The sequence below is a fragment of the Ipomoea triloba genome, chromosome 12 (genome assembly GCF_003576645.1).
Source record: "Ipomoea triloba cultivar NCNSP0323 chromosome 12, ASM357664v1".
NCBI classification, from domain to species: Eukaryota; Viridiplantae; Streptophyta; class Magnoliopsida; order Solanales; family Convolvulaceae; genus Ipomoea; species Ipomoea triloba.
The window spans coordinates 3,465,674-3,489,199 of record NC_044927.1 but is presented as its reverse complement, the minus strand read 5'-3'; the positions used below and the strand labels follow the sequence as shown (position 1 = coordinate 3,489,199).

Here is a 23,526-nt window from a genome sequence, read left to right as displayed (position 1 = left end):
ATCAAAATGAAACTGTAATTGTGTTAAAAGAAACTAAAACTAAATATGTTACACAAATAAAGTTACTTTACATATAACACACAAATGCCCTTTTTTTTTATTAAAAGAAAAAGCACCATTTTGGAGCATGGTGCAGTATAATTTGCTTTCATAGGAGACCAATCCAAAAACTAAAAGCTATTTTAAAAAATCATTTACAAAAACATGACCATTATCAAGGTTACACTTCAAGCACACCAAACTCAACGAACAACCACCAACACGTACGAACCCACTGACCTCTTTCGGTTTTTAAAATCACCTTCTGGTTAACGCACTCCTAAACTTCATCGAAATGCCAATCATGGAAAAACAAATAGAAGAAACAACAGAGAAAAGGAGATACCAGACGGCGGGAAAAAGAAAACAGAGAAAACCAAAAACAATATGCACTTGATTTGCTAAATTTATATATTGTAATAAGGTCGAAGTTCAATTTTGGCAATACAATTGTTAACCCACAGATCGAATTGAAAAGGGTGAAAATTACAGAGGAAACTCAAGTAATGAAACAATAAGAGATGAGCGTAACGGGGGCGATGAAGTTAAAGATTTAGTAGACACGGCGGCAGAGGGTGATCCCATCTCCGACGGGAAGTTGACAAATCTCAATTCTTGGATCAGCAGCCAATTCTTTGTTGAGCTCTAACACGAAATCTCTGTAGTAGCGTACGTACTTCCTCAACGGTGCATCTGCCGGCGCCACCACCGATCCATTCCACAACGTGTTGTCGTATCCAATCAGTCCACCAACCTTAACCAAATCGATAAGCCTCTTGTGATAGTTCAAGTAGTTGTCCTTGTCCGCATCCACGAAGATAAAATCATACGAGCCCTGGTATTTTCCCTGCAAATTAAAAACCATTCCAGTTTAACATACACACTAATAGATGTTGATTGTACATAAATATATATAATTTAGGATGAATGTTGGAAATTAAAATGGTGAAACTTATTACATCTTGGATCATTTGATCAAGAACAGGAAGTGCAGGGCCTTCCTTGAATTCAATCTTGTGAGCTACGCCTGCCTTTTGGATCACCGGGAGACCCAACTCGTAGTTTTCGCGGTTGATATCCATTGCCAAAATCTTGCCGTCATGAGGGAGAGCAAGGGCAGTGGCGAGAAGAGAGTAGCCAGTGTAGACGCCAATCTCCATGGTGTTTTTGGCATTGATGAGCTTCAGAAGCATGTTCAAGAACTGGCCTTCATCAGCAGAGGTTGTCATGATGTTCCTGCATTTATTCAAACCTTAAACATCACAACCAAACATTAACAATTTCAAAATGTCATTTGCCAGAGAAGAATGTTTACCAAGGGTGATTTGCTGTTATCTCCCGGAGCTCTTTCATGGCTTCTGGCTCTCTTGGGTACACACTAGTTTCAAGAATATACTGCAATACATATATACAAAATCAATAATTTGGGAAAATTCATTCATGTATTCGACTCATCAGAAGTCGAATTGAAACATGTGTGCTCATTCTAACTAAAAATTTAAATTCACTTGTGCAAATTATTAAATTAAACTAGGTATGAGATTGAATACTAAATTAAAATATGTCTTCCATTTCAACTAAAAGACTTATCTTATAGTTGAAGTGTACATTTATGTTTATATATTATATGATCAATAAATATTATATGATCAATAGTCTTGAGTTGATTTAGAAGTACCTGGTAAAGAGCATCACTTTGCAAGAGACTCTTGTGTCCAACTTCTTGGTGTCTGCCAGCTTCTCCATTGGTTGCCATTTTCTCTGTTTCTAGTTTGATATTTCTAATGCTTTCTAGGTGTTTTTCTTTTTTGGATGAAGGATGGGAATTGACAAGTATNGAGGGGTGTAGCAAGATGGCGCATGGGGGTGAGGAGTATAGGCATGCCACGTGGGTGGAGGGGTGTGTGTGAGGGCAGAACCACACACGTGGTTGGTAGCGAAGAGTCTGCCTACAGTATAAAAGACAGGATTTCGACCCGTTTAGGATATCATAGCGAGACACGAAAACTTCTCTAGTTTGCTGGTCCAGGTCTGATCCACATTGCGACAGAAGTAGGGGTCAAATTCCTAGATTTGGGTATTTATCCTCTATTATATTATTTACTAGATTGTAACCCCTTCTTGTAGCATTATTGTTTCATATTATTATTTCCGGTTTATGGTGGATCCGATCGCTATAAAACCATCAGAGTGTATAATGTCGAATAAAACTGTAGTTATATCGAAATAAAAATGTCCTATAAAACTGTAGTTATATCAAAATGAAACTGTAATTGTGTTAAAAGAAACTAAAACTAAATATGTTACACAAATAAAGTTACTTTACATATAACACACAAATGCCCTTTTTTTTTATTAAAAGAAAAAGCACCATTTTGGAGCATGGTGCAGTATAATTTGCTTTCATAGGAGACCAATCCAAAAACTAAAAGCTATTTTAAAAAATCATTTACAAAAACATGACCATTATCAAGGTTACACTTCAAGCACACCAAACTCAACGAACAACCACCAACACGTACGAACCCACTGACCTCTTTCGGTTTTTAAAATCACCTTCTGGTTAACGCACTCCTAAACTTCATCGAAATGCCAATCATGGAAAAACAAATAGAAGAAACAACAGAGAAAAGGAGATACCAGACGGCGGGAAAAAGAAAACAGAGAAAACCAAAAACAATATGCACTTGATTTGCTAAATTTATATATTGTAATAAGGTCGAAGTTCAATTTTGGCAATACAATTGTTAACCCACAGATCGAATTGAAAAGGGTGAAAATTACAGAGGAAACTCAAGTAATGAAACAATAAGAGATGAGCGTAACGGGGGCGATGAAGTTAAAGATTTAGTAGACACGGCGGCAGAGGGTGATCCCATCTCCGACGGGAAGTTGACAAATCTCAATTCTTGGATCAGCAGCCAATTCTTTGTTGAGCTCTAACACGAAATCTCTGTAGTAGCGTACGTACTTCCTCAACGGTGCATCTGCCGGCGCCACCACCGATCCATTCCACAACGTGTTGTCGTATCCAATCAGTCCACCAACCTTAACCAAATCGATAAGCCTCTTGTGATAGTTCAAGTAGTTGTCCTTGTCCGCATCCACGAAGATAAAATCATACGAGCCCTGGTATTTTCCCTGCAAATTAAAAACCATTCCAGTTTAACATACACACTAATAGATGTTGATTGTACATAAATATATATAATTTAGGATGAATGTTGGAAATTAAAATGGTGAAACTTATTACATCTTGGATCATTTGATCAAGAACAGGAAGTGCAGGGCCTTCCTTGAATTCAATCTCGTAGTTTTCGCGGTTGATATCCATTGCCAAAATCTTGCCGTCATGAGGGAGAGCAAGGGCAGTGGCGAGAAGAGAGTAGCCAGTGTAGACGCCAATCTCCATGGTGTTTTTGGCATTGATGAGCTTCAGAAGCATGTTCAAGAACTGGCCTTCATCAGCAGAGGTTGTCATGATGTTCCTGCATTTATTCAAACCTTAAACATCACAACCAAACATTAACAATTTCAAAATGTCATTTGCCAGAGAAGAATGTTTACCAAGGGTGATTTGCTGTTATCTCCCGGAGCTCTTTCATGGCTTCTGGCTCTCTTGGGTACACACTAGTTTCAAGAATATACTGCAATACATATATACAAAATCAATAATTTGGGAAAATTCATTCATGTATTCGACTCATCAGAAGTCGAATTGAAACATGTGTGCTCATTCTAACTAAAAATTTAAATTCACTTGTGCAAATTATTAAATTAAACTAGGTATGAGATTGAATACTAAATTAAAATATGTCTTCCATTTCAACTAAAAGACTTATCTTATAGTTGAAGTGTACATTTATGTTTATATATTATATGATCAATAAATATTATATGATCAATAGTCTTGAGTTGATTTAGAAGTACCTGGTAAAGAGCATCACTTTGCAAGAGACTCTTGTGTCCAACTTCTTGGTGTCTGCCAGCTTCTCCATTGGTTGCCATTTTCTCTGTTTCTAGTTTGATATTTCTAATGCTTTCTAGGTGTTTTTCTTTTTTGGATGAAGGATGGGAATTGACAAGTATTGCTGTATTACCTGAGTTCACAGAAGGATCTTTCTGAACTTTATATAGAGAAGGAAAGTAGGTGGGGTGTATGGGTACTTGTATTTTTAATTTGTTTGATTGATTGAAAGTTGGTGAGCCTTTCTTTTTAATACTCCATATTATGGTCAACTTTTACTCAATGCTGACTCCACCATATATTACCGGACGTGGCTGTGTTTGGTCAGTCCACCAAAATTGACGTTTTCTATATGCTAACACGTAGACTAAAAGACATGCTTAATGTTTCCAGAAAAAAAAAAAAAAAAANTCGAAATGCCAATCATGGAAAAACAAATAGAAGAAACAACAGAGAAAAGGAGATACCAGACGGCGGGAAAAAGAAAACAGAGAAAACCAAAAACAATATGCACTTGATTTGCTAAATTTATATATTGTAATAAGGTCGAAGTTCAATTTTGGCAATACAATTGTTAACCCACAGATCGAATTGAAAAGGGTGAAAATTACAGAGGAAACTCAAGTAATGAAACAATAAGAGATGAGCGTAACGGGGGCGATGAAGTTAAAGATTTAGTAGACACGGCGGCAGAGGGTGATCCCATCTCCGACGGGAAGTTGACAAATCTCAATTCTTGGATCAGCAGCCAATTCTTTGTTGAGCTCTAACACGAAATCTCTGTAGTAGCGTACGTACTTCCTCAACGGTGCATCTGCCGGCGCCACCACCGATCCATTCCACAACGTGTTGTCGTATCCAATCAGTCCACCAACCTTAACCAAATCGATAAGCCTCTTGTGATAGTTCAAGTAGTTGTCCTTGTCCGCATCCACGAAGATAAAATCATACGAGCCCTGGTATTTTCCCTGCAAATTAAAAACCATTCCAGTTTAACATACACACTAATAGATGTTGATTGTACATAAATATATATAATTTAGGATGAATGTTGGAAATTAAAATGGTGAAACTTATTACATCTTGGATCATTTGATCAAGAACAGGAAGTGCAGGGCCTTCCTTGAATTCAATCTTGTGAGCTACGCCTGCCTTTTGGATCACCGGGAGACCCAACTCGTAGTTTTCGCGGTTGATATCCATTGCCAAAATCTTGCCGTCATGAGGGAGAGCAAGGGCAGTGGCGAGAAGAGAGTAGCCAGTGTAGACGCCAATCTCCATGGTGTTTTTGGCATTGATGAGCTTCAGAAGCATGTTCAAGAACTGGCCTTCATCAGCAGAGGTTGTCATGATGTTCCTGCATTTATTCAAACCTTAAACATCACAACCAAACATTAACAATTTCAAAATGTCATTTGCCAGAGAAGAATGTTTACCAAGGGTGATTTGCTGTTATCTCCCGGAGCTCTTTCATGGCTTCTGGCTCTCTTGGGTACACACTAGTTTCAAGAATATACTGCAATACATATATACAAAATCAATAATTTGGGAAAATTCATTCATGTATTCGACTCATCAGAAGTCGAATTGAAACATGTGTGCTCATTCTAACTAAAAATTTAAATTCACTTGTGCAAATTATTAAATTAAACTAGGTATGAGATTGAATACTAAATTAAAATATGTCTTCCATTTCAACTAAAAGACTTATCTTATAGTTGAAGTGTACATTTATGTTTATATATTATATGATCAATAAATATTATATGATCAATAGTCTTGAGTTGATTTAGAAGTACCTGGTAAAGAGCATCACTTTGCAAGAGACTCTTGTGTCCAACTTCTTGGTGTCTGCCAGCTTCTCCATTGGTTGCCATTTTCTCTGTTTCTAGTTTGATATTTCTAATGCTTTCTAGGTGTTTTTCTTTTTTGGATGAAGGATGGGAATTGACAAGTATTGCTGTATTACCTGAGTTCACAGAAGGATCTTTCTGAACTTTATATAGAGAAGGAAAGTAGGTGGGGTGTATGGGTACTTGTATTTTTAATTTGTTTGATTGATTGAAAGTTGGTGAGCCTTTCTTTTTAATACTCCATATTATGGTCAACTTTTACTCAATGCTGACTCCACCATATATTACCGGACGTGGCTGTGTTTGGTCAGTCCACCAAAATTGACGTTTTCTATATGCTAACACGTAGACTAAAAGACATGCTTAATGTTTCCAGAAAAAAAAAAAAAAAAATTGAGTGAATAAATTGTTGAGGTTTAATAGTTAGATTATACATTTATTATTATCTATAAAATGTAAATTTTTTTATTTTTAGATTTTTTATTCTAATCTAACCGCATATATAGTATCAGTGGTTCAAAATGAATTTATTCAGTACGTATCTTCAAATAATGAATATATGTAAATTTTTCTTGTGGTCCAAAAGATAATTTATCTAATAGGCAAATAGAAATGAGCCGCCACATGACAGGCCTTAAGCCCAATAGGATGCACAAAACATGACTGGTATTCGTAGGAAAGGGACTTGGGGGTTGGTGGGAAGGAAATTTGGTATTTGGTATACCAAGAATGAGGAGGAACTAGGAAGCTTCATAAAAACGCTGCTTGATGAATTCAATGATGAAAAGAGTTGGTGAGTTTTTTTTTTTTTTAAGAATAATATTATTCTTATTGAACAAATGTGATTCTTATTGTCAATTTGGTCCCATTGCTGAATGAAGCTAACAAAAGAAATTATACTTTTAGTCCTATAATTTTTAAGTTGTCAATTTGGTTCTTCAATTGTTGATAAGTTTTATTAAGTGGAGCAACCAAATTGACAACTTGAATGAAAAGTGTGTGGTTATAGTTGTTTGCTTAAAAAATTAAGGACCAAATTTTGTAAATTAAGATAAGTAAATGATTAGAATTTTATTTTTTCATAAAATTAAGATAGAGTGGACTCTAAAAGCAAAATGTTTTTTTTTTTTTTTGAATACTACTAACTCTATTACAGTGCAGTATAGAGTCATTATTGACTCCACTAAGGCTCGAACCCACCACCTCCCGTATAAAGGGAAGGGTTTGATGCCACTGGACCACAAGGTCCTTGGCTAAAAGCAAAATGTTTTAAGTTGTCAATTTGTTTCTTCAATCCTCAGACTATAACTCATTTGAACCCTATGAATCCACCATGTGCTCATGAGGAAGTAAATTAAGTCAATGTAGCTTCTTCAAGACTTAATATTAAGTTGTGCATACCTCAATAGGGTAGCTCAAGTGGCAAGTGAGACTCTCGTGCCTCTCGAAACGAGCAGAGATTAGTCAAGTGGGCCAGCGATCTAGTGCCTCATGGGCAGCATAGTGTTTTTCTTTCTTATTACAAGTGTCACTTATAATTTCCCTATTACCTTTATATAATTGAGTATTGATATTTTTAAGTTTATCTCAAAACTTGTCATTCTATATTTTTTTCATATTATTTTAACTTCTATAAATAGTTCACACTTTGAATTATTCGTTTCTCACTTTTGAATTAATATCCTAACAACTAAATTGGAAACTTGAGTAAGAATTAAATAATCACATTTGTTCGCTTATATATGAAGGGATATACACATCTAATAATGGGTGGTCACATGTTCGAATCCTGATGGTAGAGATATTGATTCTTTAAACTGAAATAGATTGGGAAAGTATAGAACAGATATTATCTAGTGAATTCTACTACATGTATTCCTATTTTATACTCCATCACTTTTACTCCCTTACGTGGCAAAATATGATAGGTTATCTTCATCCTTTGTCCCAATGAAAGTGTCAACATCAAACTTTTATGTGTGAGGGAGTAAAAGTAAGGAGTATAACTTGGGAGTCCAAGTAGTATTTTCCTTATCTTGTAAAGAATTGAGTGTTTAAAAAAATAAGGAAAATAAAGGGTTCACATTTAATAATGGAGAATAGTTGAAGGACAAATTGTAATTACTTTTTAAATAAAAAATATTAATAAACCCTACTAATTGTGGATCATAATTTTTAATTACATTCTTTTGTTTTTCTCTCCCACAAAATCAAAATATCACAAAAGTTTTAGTTGCTAAAATACACTAATTATTTTTCACTTTTTAAGTCATCAAACAACTAACTTTAATTTTCTGATGCTACATAAGTCCTCATATTTTGGTATACCAAGTCCAAATTCACTCCCCACCAACCCCCAAGTCCCTATCATATCCATAGCATTCTTGTTTTGTGCACACTAGGGCCTACAAGGGGGAGAAATACAGCCATAAGACTAATTTTTAATTGATTATGGGATAAATTATCGTTTATCATGTCAAAAACAAATCAAAAACAAAAAAAAAAACAAAACAAAAAAGAAAATTGTTCATACATGTATCGAGAAGAAGTTTTCTGCTATATTTAGGAACCCGGCCTTTAATGCATCGCATAGGTAGAAAAATAGGAGTTTAATGTAACGCATAGGTAAGATTGTGATGTCATTATTTTATTTGTTAAAGTTCAAATAGAAATTTAATTGATAAACAATGTCATTGAAAATGAGATTTGTCTTTGCTCAAATGTTAGTTTTATCTAAATAACTCTCCAATCAATGAATAAGTTATAAGAGCAACCTATTTCTAGATTTTAGGAGGTTTTTGTCTGATGTATGTAAAAGCGTAGATAGAATTTTTTCACTAATAGGAGAAGGGAATCTTTTGCAAATTTTACTCCTTCAAAACACAACTTTTTTTGGGATTCATTTATTGGGGAAAGGAAACAAAAATGATGCCATTAATGTTCGTGAAGAGAACATTTGCGCCTAGCTTGATGCGTAAATCACTGCACCTCTTTACAAAAAAAAACAAAAAAAAAAAAAAAAAAAAAAAAAAAACCTCTTTGTGTTATAATTTTATTCTTTTTTCTCTCTCCTTTTTCATCTTCTCTCCTCTTTATTACTCCTACTTGACCTGAAAAAACTAGCATAGCCCAAAAAACTCCATTATTGAGTTTGTTGTATATAACTCCGATGTTTATTTTCATTTTCTTAGACTGATTATTTATTCAATGAGTAATGATTTTTTTTGCTGCCAAGAGTAAGGGTCACACTTGTGTGAGACCGTCTCACGGATCCTTATTCGTGAGACGGGTCGGGTCGGGTCGAAGCATCATGCAAATGTCATACTTATATGTGCAAATTTCACACTTATATGCTCAAATATAACACTAATCAAAAATACAATTTTTGTTACTTATAAGAGAAAAAGTAATACATTTTTCATAATAAGTAATGTTGACAAGTGCCTCTCACTTATAAGGGCAAATATAATACTTTTGAGGAAAAATGTAATACTTTTAAATCGAAATATAAAAGTATTGTATTTTCCCTTAAAAGTATTACATTTACCCTAATAAGTAACAAAAATTTTATTCTTGATTAGTATTACATTTGAGCATATAAGTATGGCATTTGTGCATATAAGTGTTACATTTGCATCTTGACCCGACCCGTCTCATGGTGAGACGGTTTCACACAAGTTTTTGCCCAAGAGTAATGATTTTTTGAAGTCCACATGTCAGCGCACAGAAAATGTCAATCTTGGTGGACAGACTAGACACACCAACGTCCGGTGATACTGGAGTCAACATTGAGTTGGTCAGTGAGTAAAAGTTGACCATAAAAATAAGAAATTTCTCAATTTTAAAAGAAAGGCTCACCAACTTCCAAAAAAAAATAAAAAGAAAGAAAGAAAAGAGAGAGAACCCAAAAATTCACCTACTTTCCTTCTCTATATAAAGTTCAGAGAAATCATTCTATGAACTCAGCTCATCCAGCAATACTTCCCAATTCCCATCTTCGATCACATTAACAAAAAAAAAAAAAAAAAAAAAAAAAACTGAGAAAGCTTTAGAAATATCAAATTAGAAACAGAGAAAATGGCAACCAATGGAGAAAATGGCAGACACCAAGAAGTTGGGCACAAGAGTCTCTTGCAAAGTGATGCTCTTTACCAGGTACTTCTAAATCAAATCCACACTTCTAATGACTCGAATACATGCATAAAATTTTCTCAAATTATTGATTTTTTGTTTTATACTTGTTGCAGTATATTCTTGAAACTAGTGTGTACCCAAGAGAGCCAGAAGCCATGAAAGAGCTTCGGGAGATAACAGCAAATCACCCTTGGTAAACATTCTTCTTCAATTCTTCTCTGGCAAATGACATTTTAAAATTATTAATGTTTGGTTGTGATGTTTAAGGTTTGAATAAATGCAGGAACATCATGACCACCTCTGCTGATGAAGGCCAGTTCTTGAACATGCTTCTGAAGCTCATCAATGCCAAAAACACCATGGAGATTGGCGTCTACACTGGCTACTCTCTTCTCGCCACTGCCCTTGCTCTCCCTCATGATGGCAAGATTTTGGCAATGGATATCAACCGCGAAAACTACGAATTGGGTCTCCCGGTGATCCAAAAGGCAGGCGTAGCTCACAAGATTGAATTCAAGGAAGGCCCTGCACTTCCTGTTCTTGATCAAATGATCCAAGATGTAATAAGTTTCACCATTTTAATTTCCAACATTCATCCTAAATTATATATATTTATGTACAATCAACATCTATTAGTGTGTATGTTAAACTGGAATGGTTTTTAATTTGCAGGGAAAATACCAGGGCTCGTATGATTTTATCTTCGTGGATGCGGACAAGGACAACTACTTGAACTATCACAAGAGGCTTATCGATTTGGTTAAGGTTGGTGGACTGATTGGATACGACAACACGTTGTGGAATGGATCGGTGGTGGCGCCGGCAGATGCACCGCTGAGGAAGTACGTACGCTACTACAGAGATTTCGTGTTGGAGCTCAACAAAGAATTGGCTGCTGACCCAAGAATTGAGATTTGTCAACTTCCCGTCGGAGATGGGATCACCCTCTGCCGCCGTGTCTACTAAATCTTTAACTTCACCGCCGCCGTTACGCTCATCTTCTATTGTTTCATTACTTGAGTTTCCTCTGTAATTTTCTCCCTTTTCAATTCTCTGAATTAAAAATTGTATTGCCAAAATTCTACTTCAACCTTATTACAATATAAATTTAGCAAATGAAATGTTATATGCAGGCCATCTATGATTTTCTGTCACATTCTCTACATGTAGATCCGAGGGGCTGCCTTCCTTACATGCATATTGTTGGTCCAGAACAAGTTAAAAAGTCTAGAATGGTTGTTGAATAGATTTTTTCAAATTTTCAATTGTAGCTCTAAGTGTGCTATAACAAAATTAAGGAAATAAATTTTCTTGCAATGGAAGTCTAAGCTTGTTAAAATGTGTCGTTGTAGCGTTTTGTAAATTGTGTACTCATGTAAATAAGTGTTATGGAGTTAGTTGCACAATAATAATAGCAATAAAAGTAAAATGCAAGAGATAATTTTTAAGTGGTTCGGCAAACTCAGCCTACGTCTACTCTTAGCCTTTCACCCCAGGGAAGAATTTTCACTAAGTATTTTCTCCAATACAAAGTGCTGATAGAAGCACCTCACTTCTACCGTATTTGACAATCCTTGAAACAGGGGGTCAAATTACAATGATGCACTATCCTTCAGTACTTGACAATCCTTGAGATATGAAATAGATGCACTGTCTTCCTATTTTTCACCGCCTGACAATCCTTGAGATGGACAACATTCGCCTCGTCTTTCTGTCCTTCACTGTTTGAATGGAGCTTGCCAAGGATCTATCACAAGTCACCTTGCAAAATGCTACCAACTTCTTTGAAAGATGGAATTTGTTGTTGAGTGATGGACTTTTAAAAGAATCAAGTGATTCTTTTTCTTTTAAGCTTGGAATATGCACACTGGATATTGTACTATGTTTTCTCTTGTTGTGCATTCACCTCTCTCTTTTTTCTATGTTCTCTGTGTATTTACTCCACCTTATTTTTCTAAGCTTAGGGGTCTTGTATTTATAGTTGAGAAGACTTTCTCAAATTCTTCCAGTTCAAACCGTTCATTTGACAGCCATCCATAAGCTACCAAATACCCCTAAAATAGATAATCAAATATATCTGTTGAAGTGGAATAATTTAATTTTTAAATTCTTAGAAGTTGTAGTTTGATTTGATAAGTTGACAATTTAATCTTCACATTCGGCTAAGTTGCAGTTTCTGATCTGACATGTTTAAATTTCTCTTGCAACTTGGTCTGAGTAGTCAAGCTTTGTTGACTTTGATATCCTTTCCTTAGAAATTGCATAAAGAAACTTGTATTCTAGTACAAGTTGGTATTCTAATGTGTAGTGATCATCCTCTCTAATTTATGATCTCTAGATACCAATTGTGCTAAGCTACCAACTTGTCTACCAAATGTGTTGTTGTTGGGTGTCGGTCGGGTTAGCCGGTGATAGATGATCTCTTGAGAAGTAGGTATAATGCCATGCTGAGATCCAATAGTTGTCAACCTTGCTACCCTCCACTACTTGATTTATTTCCCTTTACGTGGTGTGCTATCAACCTTGCTATTGCTTTATTTTCCCTTCACGTGGGTTCACACTTAGCTCCAAGTTTCTCCTTTTCTACAACCTCTTCCACTATCTTTGTTACATTCCTCCGTCAACCTCTTCTACCTTTGCCACAACCTCTTCTACCATCTTTTCTACTTCAACTTCTACAACATTTGCTATCAAATCTTCTACTTGATATATTTGTTCTTTATGGATTCCGAACCATGCTATCAAGTCTTCTACTTTAATTTTGTTGTAGTTGAGATTCGAACCTTGCTCCTTCTTCAAGCTTTGCTACCAAGTCTTCTCTTCTACCAACTTGGTTAAGTTACTTGAATAAATTGTCTCCATTTTTACTTCAATTTATTTGATCTCCATGGGATTTGAACAAAATTTCTTCCTTCTTCAAGAATTCTTCCAAGTTGACAATAATACATTTATGCAACGAAATTTTGAGATTTCTAATTTTTCAAACTAAAATACACTTTGGCTCATGAAAATCTAAATACGATTATTCCCAACACATACCCAAGTAGCTATAGCCCAGTTAGCTAAGACCTTAGCTTGTAGTTCGGTTAGTGTCTTAATCCTTGATGCCATCTCAACCCAAGCGCCGAGTAGCTAGTACCCAGGCTCATAGGGTGATGTAACAAAGCGTAAATCATAATTTTATTTAATACATTCTTTTTTTTCCTCTAACAAAATCAGCATATGACAAAAGGTTTACTTCATAAAATACATTAATTATTTTGATTCTTTTGGAGTCATCATGCAACGTTTTTATGAAAGTACATAATTCCTCCTCATTGTTGGTATACCAAATGACCAAATACCAAATTGCCATCCCACCAACCCCCAAGTCCCTATCATATATAGCCATAGCACTCTTGTTTTGTTGACACTATTGGACCTACAAGCAATTCATTTATAATTAATTTGGTTGTTGGATAAATTATCTTAATTCTATCACGTTAAATTAAAAAAATATTCATGTATCAAGAAGTATTATATTTTTCTTTTATTGCTTTTTTTAGGAACCTTAATGTGTCACACAAGTAGGAAAATAGGATCGGAGTTCAGTGCATTGATAAGTAGGATTGTGATATTATTATTTTATTTGTTAAAGTAATAGAAGTTCAATTGATAAACAACGTAATTAAAGTGAGGAGGTTGAGTCTTATTCAAATGATTTATGCCTTCTTCTTTTTTGTCAATCGTGGTGGACTGACCAGACACACCAACATCCGGTAATAGTGGAATATCAACAATGAGTTGGTGAGTGAGTAAAAGTTGACCATAAAACTAAGAAAATTCTGAATGTTTTAGGATAATATTAAAAGAAATTAAAGGCTCACCAACTTCCAATCATACAAACAAATTAAATTTAAAATACAAATACCGAAACATCCCACCTACTTTCCTTCAATTCTCTATTTATATATTTCAGAGAGATCATTCTATGAACTCAGTTCATACAGCAATACCTCCCAATTCCCATCTTCACAAAAAAAAAAAAACCCTCAGATAGCTTTAGAAACATCAAATTAGAAACAGAGAAAATGACAACCAATGGAGAAGCTGGCAGACACCAAGAAGTTGGACACAAGAGTCTCTTGCAAAGTGATGCTCTTTACCAGGTACTTCTAAGAATTAAATCAACTCCACACTTCTAATGCATAAAATTTTCACAAATTATTGATTTTTTTTAATATACTTGTTGCAGTATATTCTTGAAACTAGTGTGTACCCAAGAGAGCCAGAAGCCATGAAAGAGCTCCGGGAGATAACAGCAAATCACCCTTGGTAAACATTCTTCTCTGGCAAATGACATTTTGAAATTGTTAATGTTTGGTTGTGATGTTTAAGGTTTGAATAAATGCAGGAACATCATGACAACCTCTGCTGATGAAGGCCAGTTCTTGAACATGCTTCTGAAGCTCATCAATGCCAAAAACACCATGGAGATTGGCGTCTACACTGGCTACTCTCTTCTCGCCACTGCCCTTGCTCTCCCTCATGACGGCAAGATTTTGGCAATGGATATCAACCGCGAAAACTACGAGTTGGGTCTCCCGGTGATCCAAAAGGCAGGCGTAGCTCACAAGATTGAATTCAAGGAAGGCCCTGCACTTCCTGTTCTTGATCAAATGATCCAAGATGTAATAAGTTTCACCATTTTAATTTCCAACATTCATCCTAAATTATATATATTTATGTACAATCAACATCTATTAGTGTGTATGTTAAACTGGAATGGTTTTTAATTTGCAGGGAAAATACCAGGGCTCGTATGATTTTATCTTCGTGGATGCGGACAAGGACAACTACTTGAACTATCACAAGAGGCTTATCGATTTGGTTAAGGTTGGTGGACTGATTGGATACGACAACACGTTGTGGAATGGATCGGTGGTGGCGCCGGCGGATGCACCGTTGAGGAAGTACGTACGCTACTACAGAGATTTCGTGTTGGAGCTCAACAAAGAATTGGCTGCTGACCCAAGAATTGAGATTTGCCAACTTCCCGTCGGAGATGGGATCACCCTTTGCCGCCGTGTCTACTAATTGTTAAAATTCATGTTTTATTGTTTTATTACTCGAGTTTCCTCTCTAATTTTCTCCCTTTTCAATTCTGTGGGTTAACAATTGTATCGCCAAAATTCTACTTCAACCTTATTACAATATATAAATTTAGCAAATCAAATACATATTGCTTTTTTGGTTTTCTCTTTCTTCTTTCTTCCCGCCGTCTGGTCATGAATCTCCTTGTTCTCTTTTGTTTCTTCTATTTGTTTAATAAAAGCAATGCCATTAAGTCATTAACCAAACCAAAGGCTAAGTCTATCAAATAAAAAATCACAAATAAAAGCAGTTTTCAATCTGGAGTACCAGATTTCTACAATAAGAAACTAATCAGCATTAGCACAAGTTTGCCAAGTGTACAATCCTGAAGATGAGTATTCAGATCAAGTCCAACAAATGAAACAATCACTTGAGACAGCCAAAATAAACCAAAGAAAATTTCATAGTTGCATGTTGTCTTTTAAGAAATGAGCTTCCATTCTGGATTTGATTTGGTCAAAAGAATGTAATACAACTTCTGCAGGCTCTAATAAGAAGACCCAGTAAAATGGATTTAAACTAAGAACCTGAATATTCTATTTTCCCGCTTGGTGATTACACTCGGCACTGAGGGGCTTAGTCAAAAAATATCCTTATGGTTAAACTACAAGCTGCCAATAGTCTCCGGCAACAAGTTGATGAGATGAGAATCACAAACCAATCATTAATCAATGAATTGAATGCTGAATTATGTATGTTTCCTAGCACGGCCGCTGGAAGGTGCAGCGTCGTCTTTCTTGGAGCTCGATGCCTCGGGTTTCTTTGCCCAGGCAGGAGCTCTATCTGGATCATAACGATAATCATAAAACAGTTCTTCTCCGGCAGAGATTCGCTCATTTGCAAATATACCAACCCTATGATCTCCGGCCACCATGAGGACCTATCAAAGATGACCCATAAGGTGTTACCAAAATGCCACGATGACATGCAGAGTTCTGAAGCATGTAGATTTGAGTAGTTACCTTTGCATAACAATTAGGATTGGGAGAATGGTTGGCAAACTTCAATTTGTCACCTTTTCGGAAAGCATCAAGCACAAACTGCACAATTAAAAAAAGGGTTAGTAAACAAGTCCGGTGAAGTGTAGGTTTGAAAATCTGGCAAAGCATTTATCATGCCTGATTATTTAGATTGAAGAGGAACGAAGAATTTTCACGATCATATATCTTTCCACGCTTATCAGCTTCCCGGTGAGAAATTAATTCACCAGTGTACTCCCCAAGGTACTCATGCTTGCTAACGCTATTCTGTAGGTAGGCAGAATTGAAGAAACATGAATCTATATTCTATAATGCAACAATTTAAGCTTAAAAAAGAGCGTACTCAAATATTTACCTTTATGAAAGCTCCCCAACCAGATACATCAGATCTTCCAAGAAGAATCTGTACATTAAACAAAATTTTTAAAGAAAAAACAAAATACAAAAGATCAGGAATGTAAATTGCAGGATTCATCCTAAACATCCACAGAGAAAATGAAAGGAATAGTAAATTCAAATATCAAGAATAGTTACCCTTTGCTGCTGTTTGAGAAGTAACTTCATATTCCGACATTCATAATTATCACCCCTTTGTAAAGGAATCCCAAGAGACCCATCACCACAGCTACACAGCAAAAACAAACAGTATATTTAGTTTTATACAAACAACATGAACAAAAAGGTACTCGATCAAAAGATTGGAGCAACAATAGAACAAAATATCAAACCCAGCTAATACTTAGAGACCTTTGATGTTGTATTCTATTGCCACACAAATATTAGGCATTAAATATGGACAAGGGTTTTTTAACTTCATTTCTGTGGCTTCTGAAGTTGAATGAAAAAAGGTAGATTTGTTTCGTCCATTCTGAGGGGAAAAACTTCTATATTAAAAAAAAAAAGGTAAACTCAAGGATGCAATTTTTAGTATGTTGCTAACACATGCCACCAGCTTTAGAAAGCAAGTACTCCAGCAGAGGTTAAACAGCTATATCAGTAGGAGTGCTCACCCAATCCAGCAATTTCGGCAAACATCAGGATCGCATTCCCTGCCTGCAGCAAAACAAGGACATTGACGGCTTCGACACTGACTTTTGGCGCAGTGACAACCTCTGAATCGATTCTTGCAAGTCTTTGGACATCTACACATAAGAGTAATGAAACAATTGAGCAGGCATTACATATGGTATATAGGAGGGAAATTTATTTAAAAAAAAAAAAAAAAAAAAAGCACACACACACACACATAAATGATGCTTGGACATGGACTCAGACTTTACCAGGAGAAACCTTGGCCTAAAATTGCGGTCACAATATTTCACCATCTAGAAAGGTACAATACTTACCAACAGTACTTGTAGATGGGTGCCATTTACAAAGGACACTCAACTGGTGTTTTGATTGCCCTGTCTAGGGCTTGGGCTAGGACTAGTCCAAAATATTTTAGGATCTAGAAAAGAACAGTAACTTACCCACAGTATTTTTCGCAGCAGGTACCATTTACAATACAAGGACACTCCTTTCCACAGGGAGATTGACAACCACAAGGATTATACTGCCGACAAGGCTCATCCTTCTTCTCAGATATTCGCTTCCTAATTGCATGGTATCCTGCTGATTTCCATGTGTATTTTAAACGACGGACTCTTCCTCTCCTACGCAAAAATCTTGATCGTCTTCGTGCTTCACTACCCTAGTATAAGTTATCAAAATAAAATTAACATGACCAAGTATAAAATTAACATGAGCAAGTATAATACTCCGTAATAAACAAAAACCCAAAAAAATCTAACCCAAAAGAGAAATAAAAGCAGCAAACAGATTAATTTAAGGGCCTGTTTGGAAATCCAGATGATGATTTCTGGAAAATGAATTCATTTTCTGGAAAACTTTTTCATTTTTCTGGTATTTGGCAAAAAGTTAGAAAACTATCTTTTTTTATTTGGTTCATTTTCTGTAAAATAAACAGAAATTTATTACAAAGTTATTTCTTATAAAATATTAAGAATTTTAAATTGAAAATGTATTAACTCCAAACTAAAGAAATTGAAAAAAAAAATGGTAAAATCTTTTTTTTTTAATTTTTTGGTTGTGGGTCAAGCTTGGCAAGATTTTGTAACTATTTGGCCCAGCCAGAATTTTAACTGGTTATATGGCAAGCCGGCCTGCTCATTTGACACCACTTTCCTTCAAAAATGTGTTTTTTCCTTTGACCAAAAGGGGTATTTTCCTCTAATTTCATTTTTCCTTGGATAGCCAAACACCAGAAAATGACTTCCAAACGGACCCTAAACCAATAGAAAATACTGACCACAATTTCATCGCCCTTGGAGCCACCTTCAAGCATGCAGTCTACTCCATCACCTATTCCAGTCGATAGCTTATTCTCAGAGTGGTTCATATACTGGAAAACCTCCAAGCATGTCTTCTGACCATTCATGAGATTGCGAGCAATCAAACAGCTGTACAACAAAGAGAGAGTTCTTGCAAGATGATTGACAAGAAACAAATTGAAAAAAACACACAACTCTATAGCTACTTCTACCATCATAGGGCACCACTAGCATAGGTAAAAGCATACTGAATGAAACGGAAGTGAGATCATATTATATTAATTTATATCATTATATTAAAATAAATTCACGGTGAAAACTCAAGTAAAAATGCATCAGGTTAGAAATATCAGATAAACAATTTGCAAGTGCAATAAAACGCATAGAAACATGGGCTTGACAAACTACAGTGTCATTTTACTGCAATTATAATATAAATGAGTTAATAAAAACATTTCCAACCAAGGGCAAAACAAATCAAAAGAGTCCAGGAATAATTTTACCATCTCTGATAACAGAAACAAGTCTGCACTGGCCAAAATTTTGAGTAAAAACATAGGAATTAGGAACCATAACTTCAAGTATACTAACCTGCTTCTACCGAACATCTCCAGTCCCTTTTCAAAGAGAGCCTTCTCAATTGGTCTCCAAGATATATCTTCATTTACTTCTTTCTTCAAAATAATCTCATTTACAAATTCATCTGCCATCTGAATTTCATTGTTTGTCACTGGTCGGTCACTTACAACATCATTTTGGGGAGAAAAAAGTGCCTCACAATGGGAAGATTTGTTAGCATCCATAAGTGGAGATACTTTCCTCCTAGACTTTCTACTACTGTTAGATTGCTCTTTTTGTGAGGAAGAACTAATGTTTTCATTGTCTTTGAGTGAACGATGGCTCAAACTTTTTGAACTTCCGCTTGCAACAGCATCAGACTCAGAAGCTGTTGATTTCTTTTGCCTCTTTCTTATGGCAAGAATAACTTTCTCTGCAATACGCTTACTGTTTCTTTTATTATTTCCACCTTTACTTTCTTTACCTTTACATGGTGATGCAGAACGGGGCACAGAAGTGACATCACTTATAGGCCTAGTCTCTGAGTCACTACTTTCAGATGTGTTTTTGGCAGTAGATGAAGCACTTTCACTAGGGGAAGATTTTGATCTTTTCTCCACATGCTTCCTCACGGGCAACTGAACAGTAGCAGCATCAGATGATGGGACAGGCTTATCTCCGTGACTACATAGATGCAAAGGGGTCATTTTGGAGTTACCTTCTGGTTTTATGACCTGAAATTAATTGTGATCCTCGTTACAATTGCTAGCAATGACAAAAAAGCAAAGAAAGGAAGTACATATCTAATGAAGTGGCAAGGAATTGTATATGTTAAGCTGAAAAAAGCTCTGGCCTGAAAAATGCTAAACAAATTATAAAAATCAGGTTGGGAAGATGAGGGCAAAAGTAATATACCCCACGATAACAGTTAGGGCCACAAGGTTCCTTTTCTGCATCAGCTCCAAACAACGGAGGTGGTTTTTCAGCCTAAAATATAAAGAAGGCACCATGAGTACCTGCAACTTATACAATTACAGCTCTAAAAACTCAACTCACCGGAAAGATAAGATCCTGTGAACATCCATGTAATCTACAATCAAAGACCTTAAAGCCAAAAAGAAAACAACCTATATTTAGCATACAGATTTATCCAATGCATAGTGTAAAGGAAGTTTAAATACATGCTGCTTACCAGGCATCGACGGCAAAATAGATTGTCAAATGAATCCATAGCTCCATCAAGATCTTTGTCAAGATATAAATTTATAGTGCCTTCAACGTTATCATTCTTAGAAACAGCATTTTCTTCCTTGATAAGATCTTCATATCTGGCCTGTATAAGATGTGTGATGGTGGTTTATATCTGTAAAGCCAGCAAAAACCAAATGGGAAAAAGCTGGACCAAAGTTTACACTATGACCAGTTTTTTATCAGATAATGTTAAGATTAAATAAGCATTACAAAACCAACACCGACATCAATTAGAGGGCATACCTTCACTTCACAGGGCTTTCTAGAAAAGCACTGAGCCAGCAAATCCAGCACCATATCAGACAAGCCAACCTCTTTGATAGTCATTCTAATGAAAACAAAAGATAAAGCAAGATAATATTATAGTGAGCATTTGCATCGAGATGCATTTCCACTTAAGTCACAACAAAATGTGCAGAAATTTTAGTTTCACTAAAAGATAACACCATTTTCTTTCATGAGAAGGAAACTTCAAACAGAACAGGTTTCTAATGTAGCACACACAGAAAACAGATCAAACGTGCAGGGATTCAATAACAAGCCTGGTAGGTAAATTGTACAAACCGCAAAATATAGTCTTCAGACTCTACAAAGTCCTTTTTTTCTTCATCATCGTCAATTACTTCTTCATCACTGTCACTACAAATTAGAGTTTCTCCACCATTCTCGTCATAATAGATTCGTCTTCGACCAACTACAGACTGATCTTCAGTCATCCTTTGGTTTCTGCACAATTTTATTAGGATGAAAATTCTTTTAACAATCCCAATAACACAATACAATATGTAAGAACACAGAATTAAATGCATGGTTAAAGGACTACACTTGTGTCATAAAATGATGCTACAACAAAAGAAAAGATTCCATCAGACAAGATGACATTCATAAACAAATGTCTCATAATCTATTAATGCAGGAATAATAATAGCACATATGCTCAATGACAGACACAAGTACTTCTATAATTTAGCTCATTTAAAAAACAAATATCTGCCTTACTATACAAAACATTGCATTCTCTTTCCCTATAAAGCATGTTGGAAACAAACAAGGATCAAAATTCTCAAATTTAAGGGTATTGACTGTTAAACAAGCACTTATCATGTTTGATAGGAGCTAAAATACAGAGACTAGAGTTACTAGTAGTTGGACTGAGGAAAAAAAAGAAGCCAGCATTCAACCCACCTATCCAAAAATATCCAAGTAGTATAAGGAGGTAGTCTTTTCTCTTCTGGAATTTTAATTGGGCGAACAGCATTCTTTACTGCAATGCTAGATCCTAAAAGAATTGCAGAAGCATAACCATCTTCCTTAGAGCTACTGCTGTCATCATCTCCATTGCAAGTATCAATGCCATTTTGCATATCAATAGCATCCTTCTGCCTCTTTGACAGTAGATCAATGCTTCCATCTACACCATGACTCTTAAGATTTATCCTTTCTGTTGACAATTCATAAAGCTCTTTTGTTACATCAACCAGCTTCTGTGTATTTTCCTGAATCCTTTTCTGTGAGAAGGTCAACAAAAACTCAAAATTTGTAAAGTTTTTATCAGACTACCTAAATCAATATTCAAAGGCAGTCATGGAGAAAAATGTACCTTTATATACAAATCACGTTCCAAGGAAACCTTTCTCTTCAAGCAATCGATAACAACAGATATTTCACTTGATACTGGACATGCATCTTGCATTGCCACGATCTATTAAAAGCATCATAACTCTAAGAACTATTAGAATTGATAGATATTCCCAAACAATGTTTAAAAGAAACAAGACAAGTAATCAATGGTGAGATACTAGAAGGTTCCACATGAAAAATACTTACAAGGAGGTTATTTATGCAGTTTTTCCAAACAAAAATTGCAAGACAACAACACCATTTAAGATCCATTAACTTGAAATAAAATAGTGTACTTAATATTGTAAAAGATACATCAAAACTACATAATTCAGCCTCCAATGGGATTGATATATTTTTTAAGTAAACTATAAATGGATCACCACTTTCAGTATTTGAAGCTGTTCACTCAACACATTGGTGTAAAATAACTATCAATTTCAGTGCATGTTGTGAGCATTTCAAGCTTAATTTTCATTTCAATTAGCAACAAATACTTGTATAAATTCCACTTTTGGTCCTTTCAAGTATGGCAGAATTCTACTTTTCAAGCCTCATGACACATTAAGACCTAACTTGCAAAATTATTCTGTTTTCTGTTAAAATTCAGACCACAAGTGGAACGATTTGGGACTAAATGTGAAATTTTTTGCAAGTTGAGGACCAAATGTGTCATAAGGGACCAAAAGTAGAATTTTTACTCAAAATATTGCAACTTTGCAATGAAAAGAAAAGCATGGACGTGACATTCCCACATTACGCAAACATGTTTGAGGACCAAGAAAATTCCCTAACCAGAGAAATGGTGTGAAATGAATGGTCTGCTATCGATTTAAATTGATTTTCTGGAGGTAAGAAACCTCATATAATCTCTGTTAGTTGATTAGACAATAAAAGGGAAAACTTTAAGCCCAAGGCTTAAAACAAATATATGTTAGATCATTAGCTCCCTGGTGATACAATGCAGCTGCCTACCAACTCTCAAGACTACAAAAGTCAACAAGAAAAAAAGCATAAAATTTCCACCCAAAAAAAAAAAAAATCCGTAAACAATACAATTATCGCAAGGCAACGGAAATCGAGAATGCAGACGCAAAAGATAGAGACTTGAGAGCTAGCTAGACGCGATACCTGAAGATCATTTGAAGGGTCCGATTCGGACGAGGAGGGAGTATTATCGGGCGGCGACATTGCCGGTGGCGAAGCTGGTGACGCGCGGTGAAGCTCGATCCGGCAATGGAGCTCCAAATGAAGATTGGATTCATACAAAACCCGGGATTATAGAGAGGGAAATTTGAAGCGACGGGGCGGAGGTGAAACCCTAGATTGGGAGTAGATAGATGGAGAAGCCTATAGGAGGAACAGATTTTACTAGTAGTTTTAATTTTTCTTGGCGGCCGTTTGATGCTGACGAGGATGTAAGTAATTATTGTTTTTATTTTTTTAATTTATGGGAAAAATAAAAAATAAAAAAAATAAAAAAAACAACGTAGAACAGATGATATGTGTGTTTACAGTGGGGGATGAAAAAGAGACGAAATAATAAATATTGGGGTCAGCGCCGAGTAGTTTAATTTAATATTATTATTAAGTGTGAAGGCCAAGCTTGGGATATGAGAATTTGGGGGGAAACATACATCTCCACTCATTATTTTGAA

General features: G+C 35.6%; 6 protein-coding genes across 6 annotated transcripts; 2 read left to right on the top strand and 4 right to left on the bottom strand.

The window, feature by feature from the left end:
* Positions 1 to 425: 425 nt before the first annotated feature.
* On the bottom strand, positions 426 to 1,869 carry LOC115998829 (caffeoyl-CoA O-methyltransferase-like). Its single transcript, XM_031238490.1, has 4 exons — positions 1,718 to 1,869; positions 1,355 to 1,434; positions 999 to 1,275; positions 426 to 886 (listed from the first exon to the last, which is right to left on the bottom strand). Exons 1-4 carry the CDS (start codon positions 1,793 to 1,795, stop codon positions 593 to 595), a joined length of 729 nt encoding a protein of 242 aa, XP_031094350.1. The 5' UTR covers positions 1,796 to 1,869; the 3' UTR covers positions 426 to 592.
* An 850-nt stretch (positions 1,870 to 2,719) lies between these two features.
* LOC115998830 (caffeoyl-CoA O-methyltransferase-like) lies at positions 2,720 to 4,133 on the bottom strand. The gene is made up of 4 exons (XM_031238491.1): positions 3,970 to 4,133; positions 3,607 to 3,686; positions 3,293 to 3,527; positions 2,720 to 3,180 (listed from the first exon to the last, which is right to left on the bottom strand). Exons 1-4 carry the CDS (start codon positions 4,045 to 4,047, stop codon positions 2,887 to 2,889), a joined length of 687 nt encoding a protein of 228 aa, XP_031094351.1. The 5' UTR covers positions 4,048 to 4,133; the 3' UTR covers positions 2,720 to 2,886.
* A 382-nt stretch (positions 4,134 to 4,515) lies between these two features.
* On the bottom strand, positions 4,516 to 5,969 carry LOC116000260 (caffeoyl-CoA O-methyltransferase-like). Its single transcript, XM_031240305.1, has 4 exons — positions 5,806 to 5,969; positions 5,443 to 5,522; positions 5,087 to 5,363; positions 4,516 to 4,974 (listed from the first exon to the last, which is right to left on the bottom strand). The coding sequence occupies exons 1-4, from the start codon at positions 5,881 to 5,883 to the stop codon at positions 4,681 to 4,683; spliced, it is 729 nt and encodes a 242-aa protein (XP_031096165.1). The 5' UTR covers positions 5,884 to 5,969; the 3' UTR covers positions 4,516 to 4,680.
* A 3,885-nt stretch (positions 5,970 to 9,854) lies between these two features.
* Positions 9,855 to 11,310, top strand: LOC115999240 (caffeoyl-CoA O-methyltransferase-like). Its single transcript, XM_031239078.1, has 4 exons — positions 9,855 to 10,014; positions 10,107 to 10,186; positions 10,277 to 10,553; positions 10,666 to 11,310. The coding sequence occupies exons 1-4, from the start codon at positions 9,937 to 9,939 to the stop codon at positions 10,957 to 10,959; spliced, it is 729 nt and encodes a 242-aa protein (XP_031094938.1). The 5' UTR covers positions 9,855 to 9,936; the 3' UTR covers positions 10,960 to 11,310.
* Positions 11,311 to 13,978: 2,668 nt separating this feature from the next.
* Positions 13,979 to 15,231, top strand: LOC115999241 (caffeoyl-CoA O-methyltransferase-like). The gene is made up of 4 exons (XM_031239079.1): positions 13,979 to 14,141; positions 14,228 to 14,307; positions 14,387 to 14,663; positions 14,776 to 15,231. Exons 1-4 carry the CDS (start codon positions 14,064 to 14,066, stop codon positions 15,067 to 15,069), a joined length of 729 nt encoding a protein of 242 aa, XP_031094939.1. The 5' UTR covers positions 13,979 to 14,063; the 3' UTR covers positions 15,070 to 15,231.
* Positions 15,232 to 15,511: 280 nt separating this feature from the next.
* On the bottom strand, positions 15,512 to 23,277 carry LOC115999238 (histone-lysine N-methyltransferase CLF). The gene is made up of 17 exons (XM_031239077.1): positions 23,000 to 23,277; positions 21,849 to 21,950; positions 21,434 to 21,756; positions 20,813 to 20,974; positions 20,492 to 20,576; positions 20,190 to 20,330; positions 20,054 to 20,101; positions 19,913 to 19,984; positions 19,031 to 19,731; positions 18,418 to 18,568; positions 17,579 to 17,799; positions 17,117 to 17,248; positions 16,641 to 16,731; positions 16,462 to 16,509; positions 16,245 to 16,373; positions 16,089 to 16,166; positions 15,512 to 16,006 (listed from the first exon to the last, which is right to left on the bottom strand). The coding sequence occupies exons 1-17, from the start codon at positions 23,057 to 23,059 to the stop codon at positions 15,815 to 15,817; spliced, it is 2,736 nt and encodes a 911-aa protein (XP_031094937.1). The 5' UTR covers positions 23,060 to 23,277; the 3' UTR covers positions 15,512 to 15,814.
* Positions 23,278 to 23,526: the final 249 nt, after the last annotated feature.

Excerpts from the sequence above, each read along its gene's own strand:
- LOC115999240 (XM_031239078.1), top strand. The coding sequence starts at position 9,937 with ATGGCAACCAATGGAGAAAATGGCAGACACCAAGAAGTTGGGCACAAG. Across the intron at positions 10,015-10,106 it reads AAAGTGATGCTCTTTACCAG|TATATTCTTGAAACTAGTGT; the intron begins GTACTTCTAAAT and ends TACTTGTTGCAG. Across the intron at positions 10,554-10,665 it reads TTGATCAAATGATCCAAGAT|GGAAAATACCAGGGCTCGTA; the intron begins GTAATAAGTTTC and ends TTTAATTTGCAG.
- LOC115999238 (XM_031239077.1), bottom strand. The coding sequence starts at position 23,059 with ATGTCGCCGCCCGATAATACTCCCTCCTCGTCCGAATCGGACCCTTCA. Across the intron at positions 17,800-18,417 it reads CCAAGGGCGATGAAATTGTG|GGTAGTGAAGCACGAAGACG; the intron begins GTCAGTATTTTC and ends AACTTATACTAG. Across the intron at positions 16,732-17,116 it reads TGCCGAAATTGCTGGATTGG|CTGTGGTGATGGGTCTCTTG; the intron begins GTGAGCACTCCT and ends TTTGCTGTGTAG.
- LOC115999241 (XM_031239079.1), top strand. The coding sequence starts at position 14,064 with ATGACAACCAATGGAGAAGCTGGCAGACACCAAGAAGTTGGACACAAG. Across the intron at positions 14,142-14,227 it reads AAAGTGATGCTCTTTACCAG|TATATTCTTGAAACTAGTGT; the intron begins GTACTTCTAAGA and ends TACTTGTTGCAG. Across the intron at positions 14,664-14,775 it reads TTGATCAAATGATCCAAGAT|GGAAAATACCAGGGCTCGTA; the intron begins GTAATAAGTTTC and ends TTTAATTTGCAG.
- LOC116000260 (XM_031240305.1), bottom strand. The coding sequence starts at position 5,883 with ATGGCAACCAATGGAGAAGCTGGCAGACACCAAGAAGTTGGACACAAG. Across the intron at positions 5,364-5,442 it reads ATAACAGCAAATCACCCTTG|GAACATCATGACAACCTCTG; the intron begins GTAAACATTCTT and ends GAATAAATGCAG. Across the intron at positions 4,975-5,086 it reads TTGATCAAATGATCCAAGAT|GGAAAATACCAGGGCTCGTA; the intron begins GTAATAAGTTTC and ends TTTAATTTGCAG.
- LOC115998829 (XM_031238490.1), bottom strand. The coding sequence starts at position 1,795 with ATGGCAACCAATGGAGAAGCTGGCAGACACCAAGAAGTTGGACACAAG. Across the intron at positions 1,435-1,717 it reads AAAGTGATGCTCTTTACCAG|TATATTCTTGAAACTAGTGT; the intron begins GTACTTCTAAAT and ends TATGTATTGCAG. Across the intron at positions 887-998 it reads TTGATCAAATGATCCAAGAT|GGAAAATACCAGGGCTCGTA; the intron begins GTAATAAGTTTC and ends TTTAATTTGCAG.
- LOC115998830 (XM_031238491.1), bottom strand. The coding sequence starts at position 4,047 with ATGGCAACCAATGGAGAAGCTGGCAGACACCAAGAAGTTGGACACAAG. Across the intron at positions 3,687-3,969 it reads AAAGTGATGCTCTTTACCAG|TATATTCTTGAAACTAGTGT; the intron begins GTACTTCTAAAT and ends TATGTATTGCAG. Across the intron at positions 3,528-3,606 it reads ATAACAGCAAATCACCCTTG|GAACATCATGACAACCTCTG; the intron begins GTAAACATTCTT and ends GAATAAATGCAG.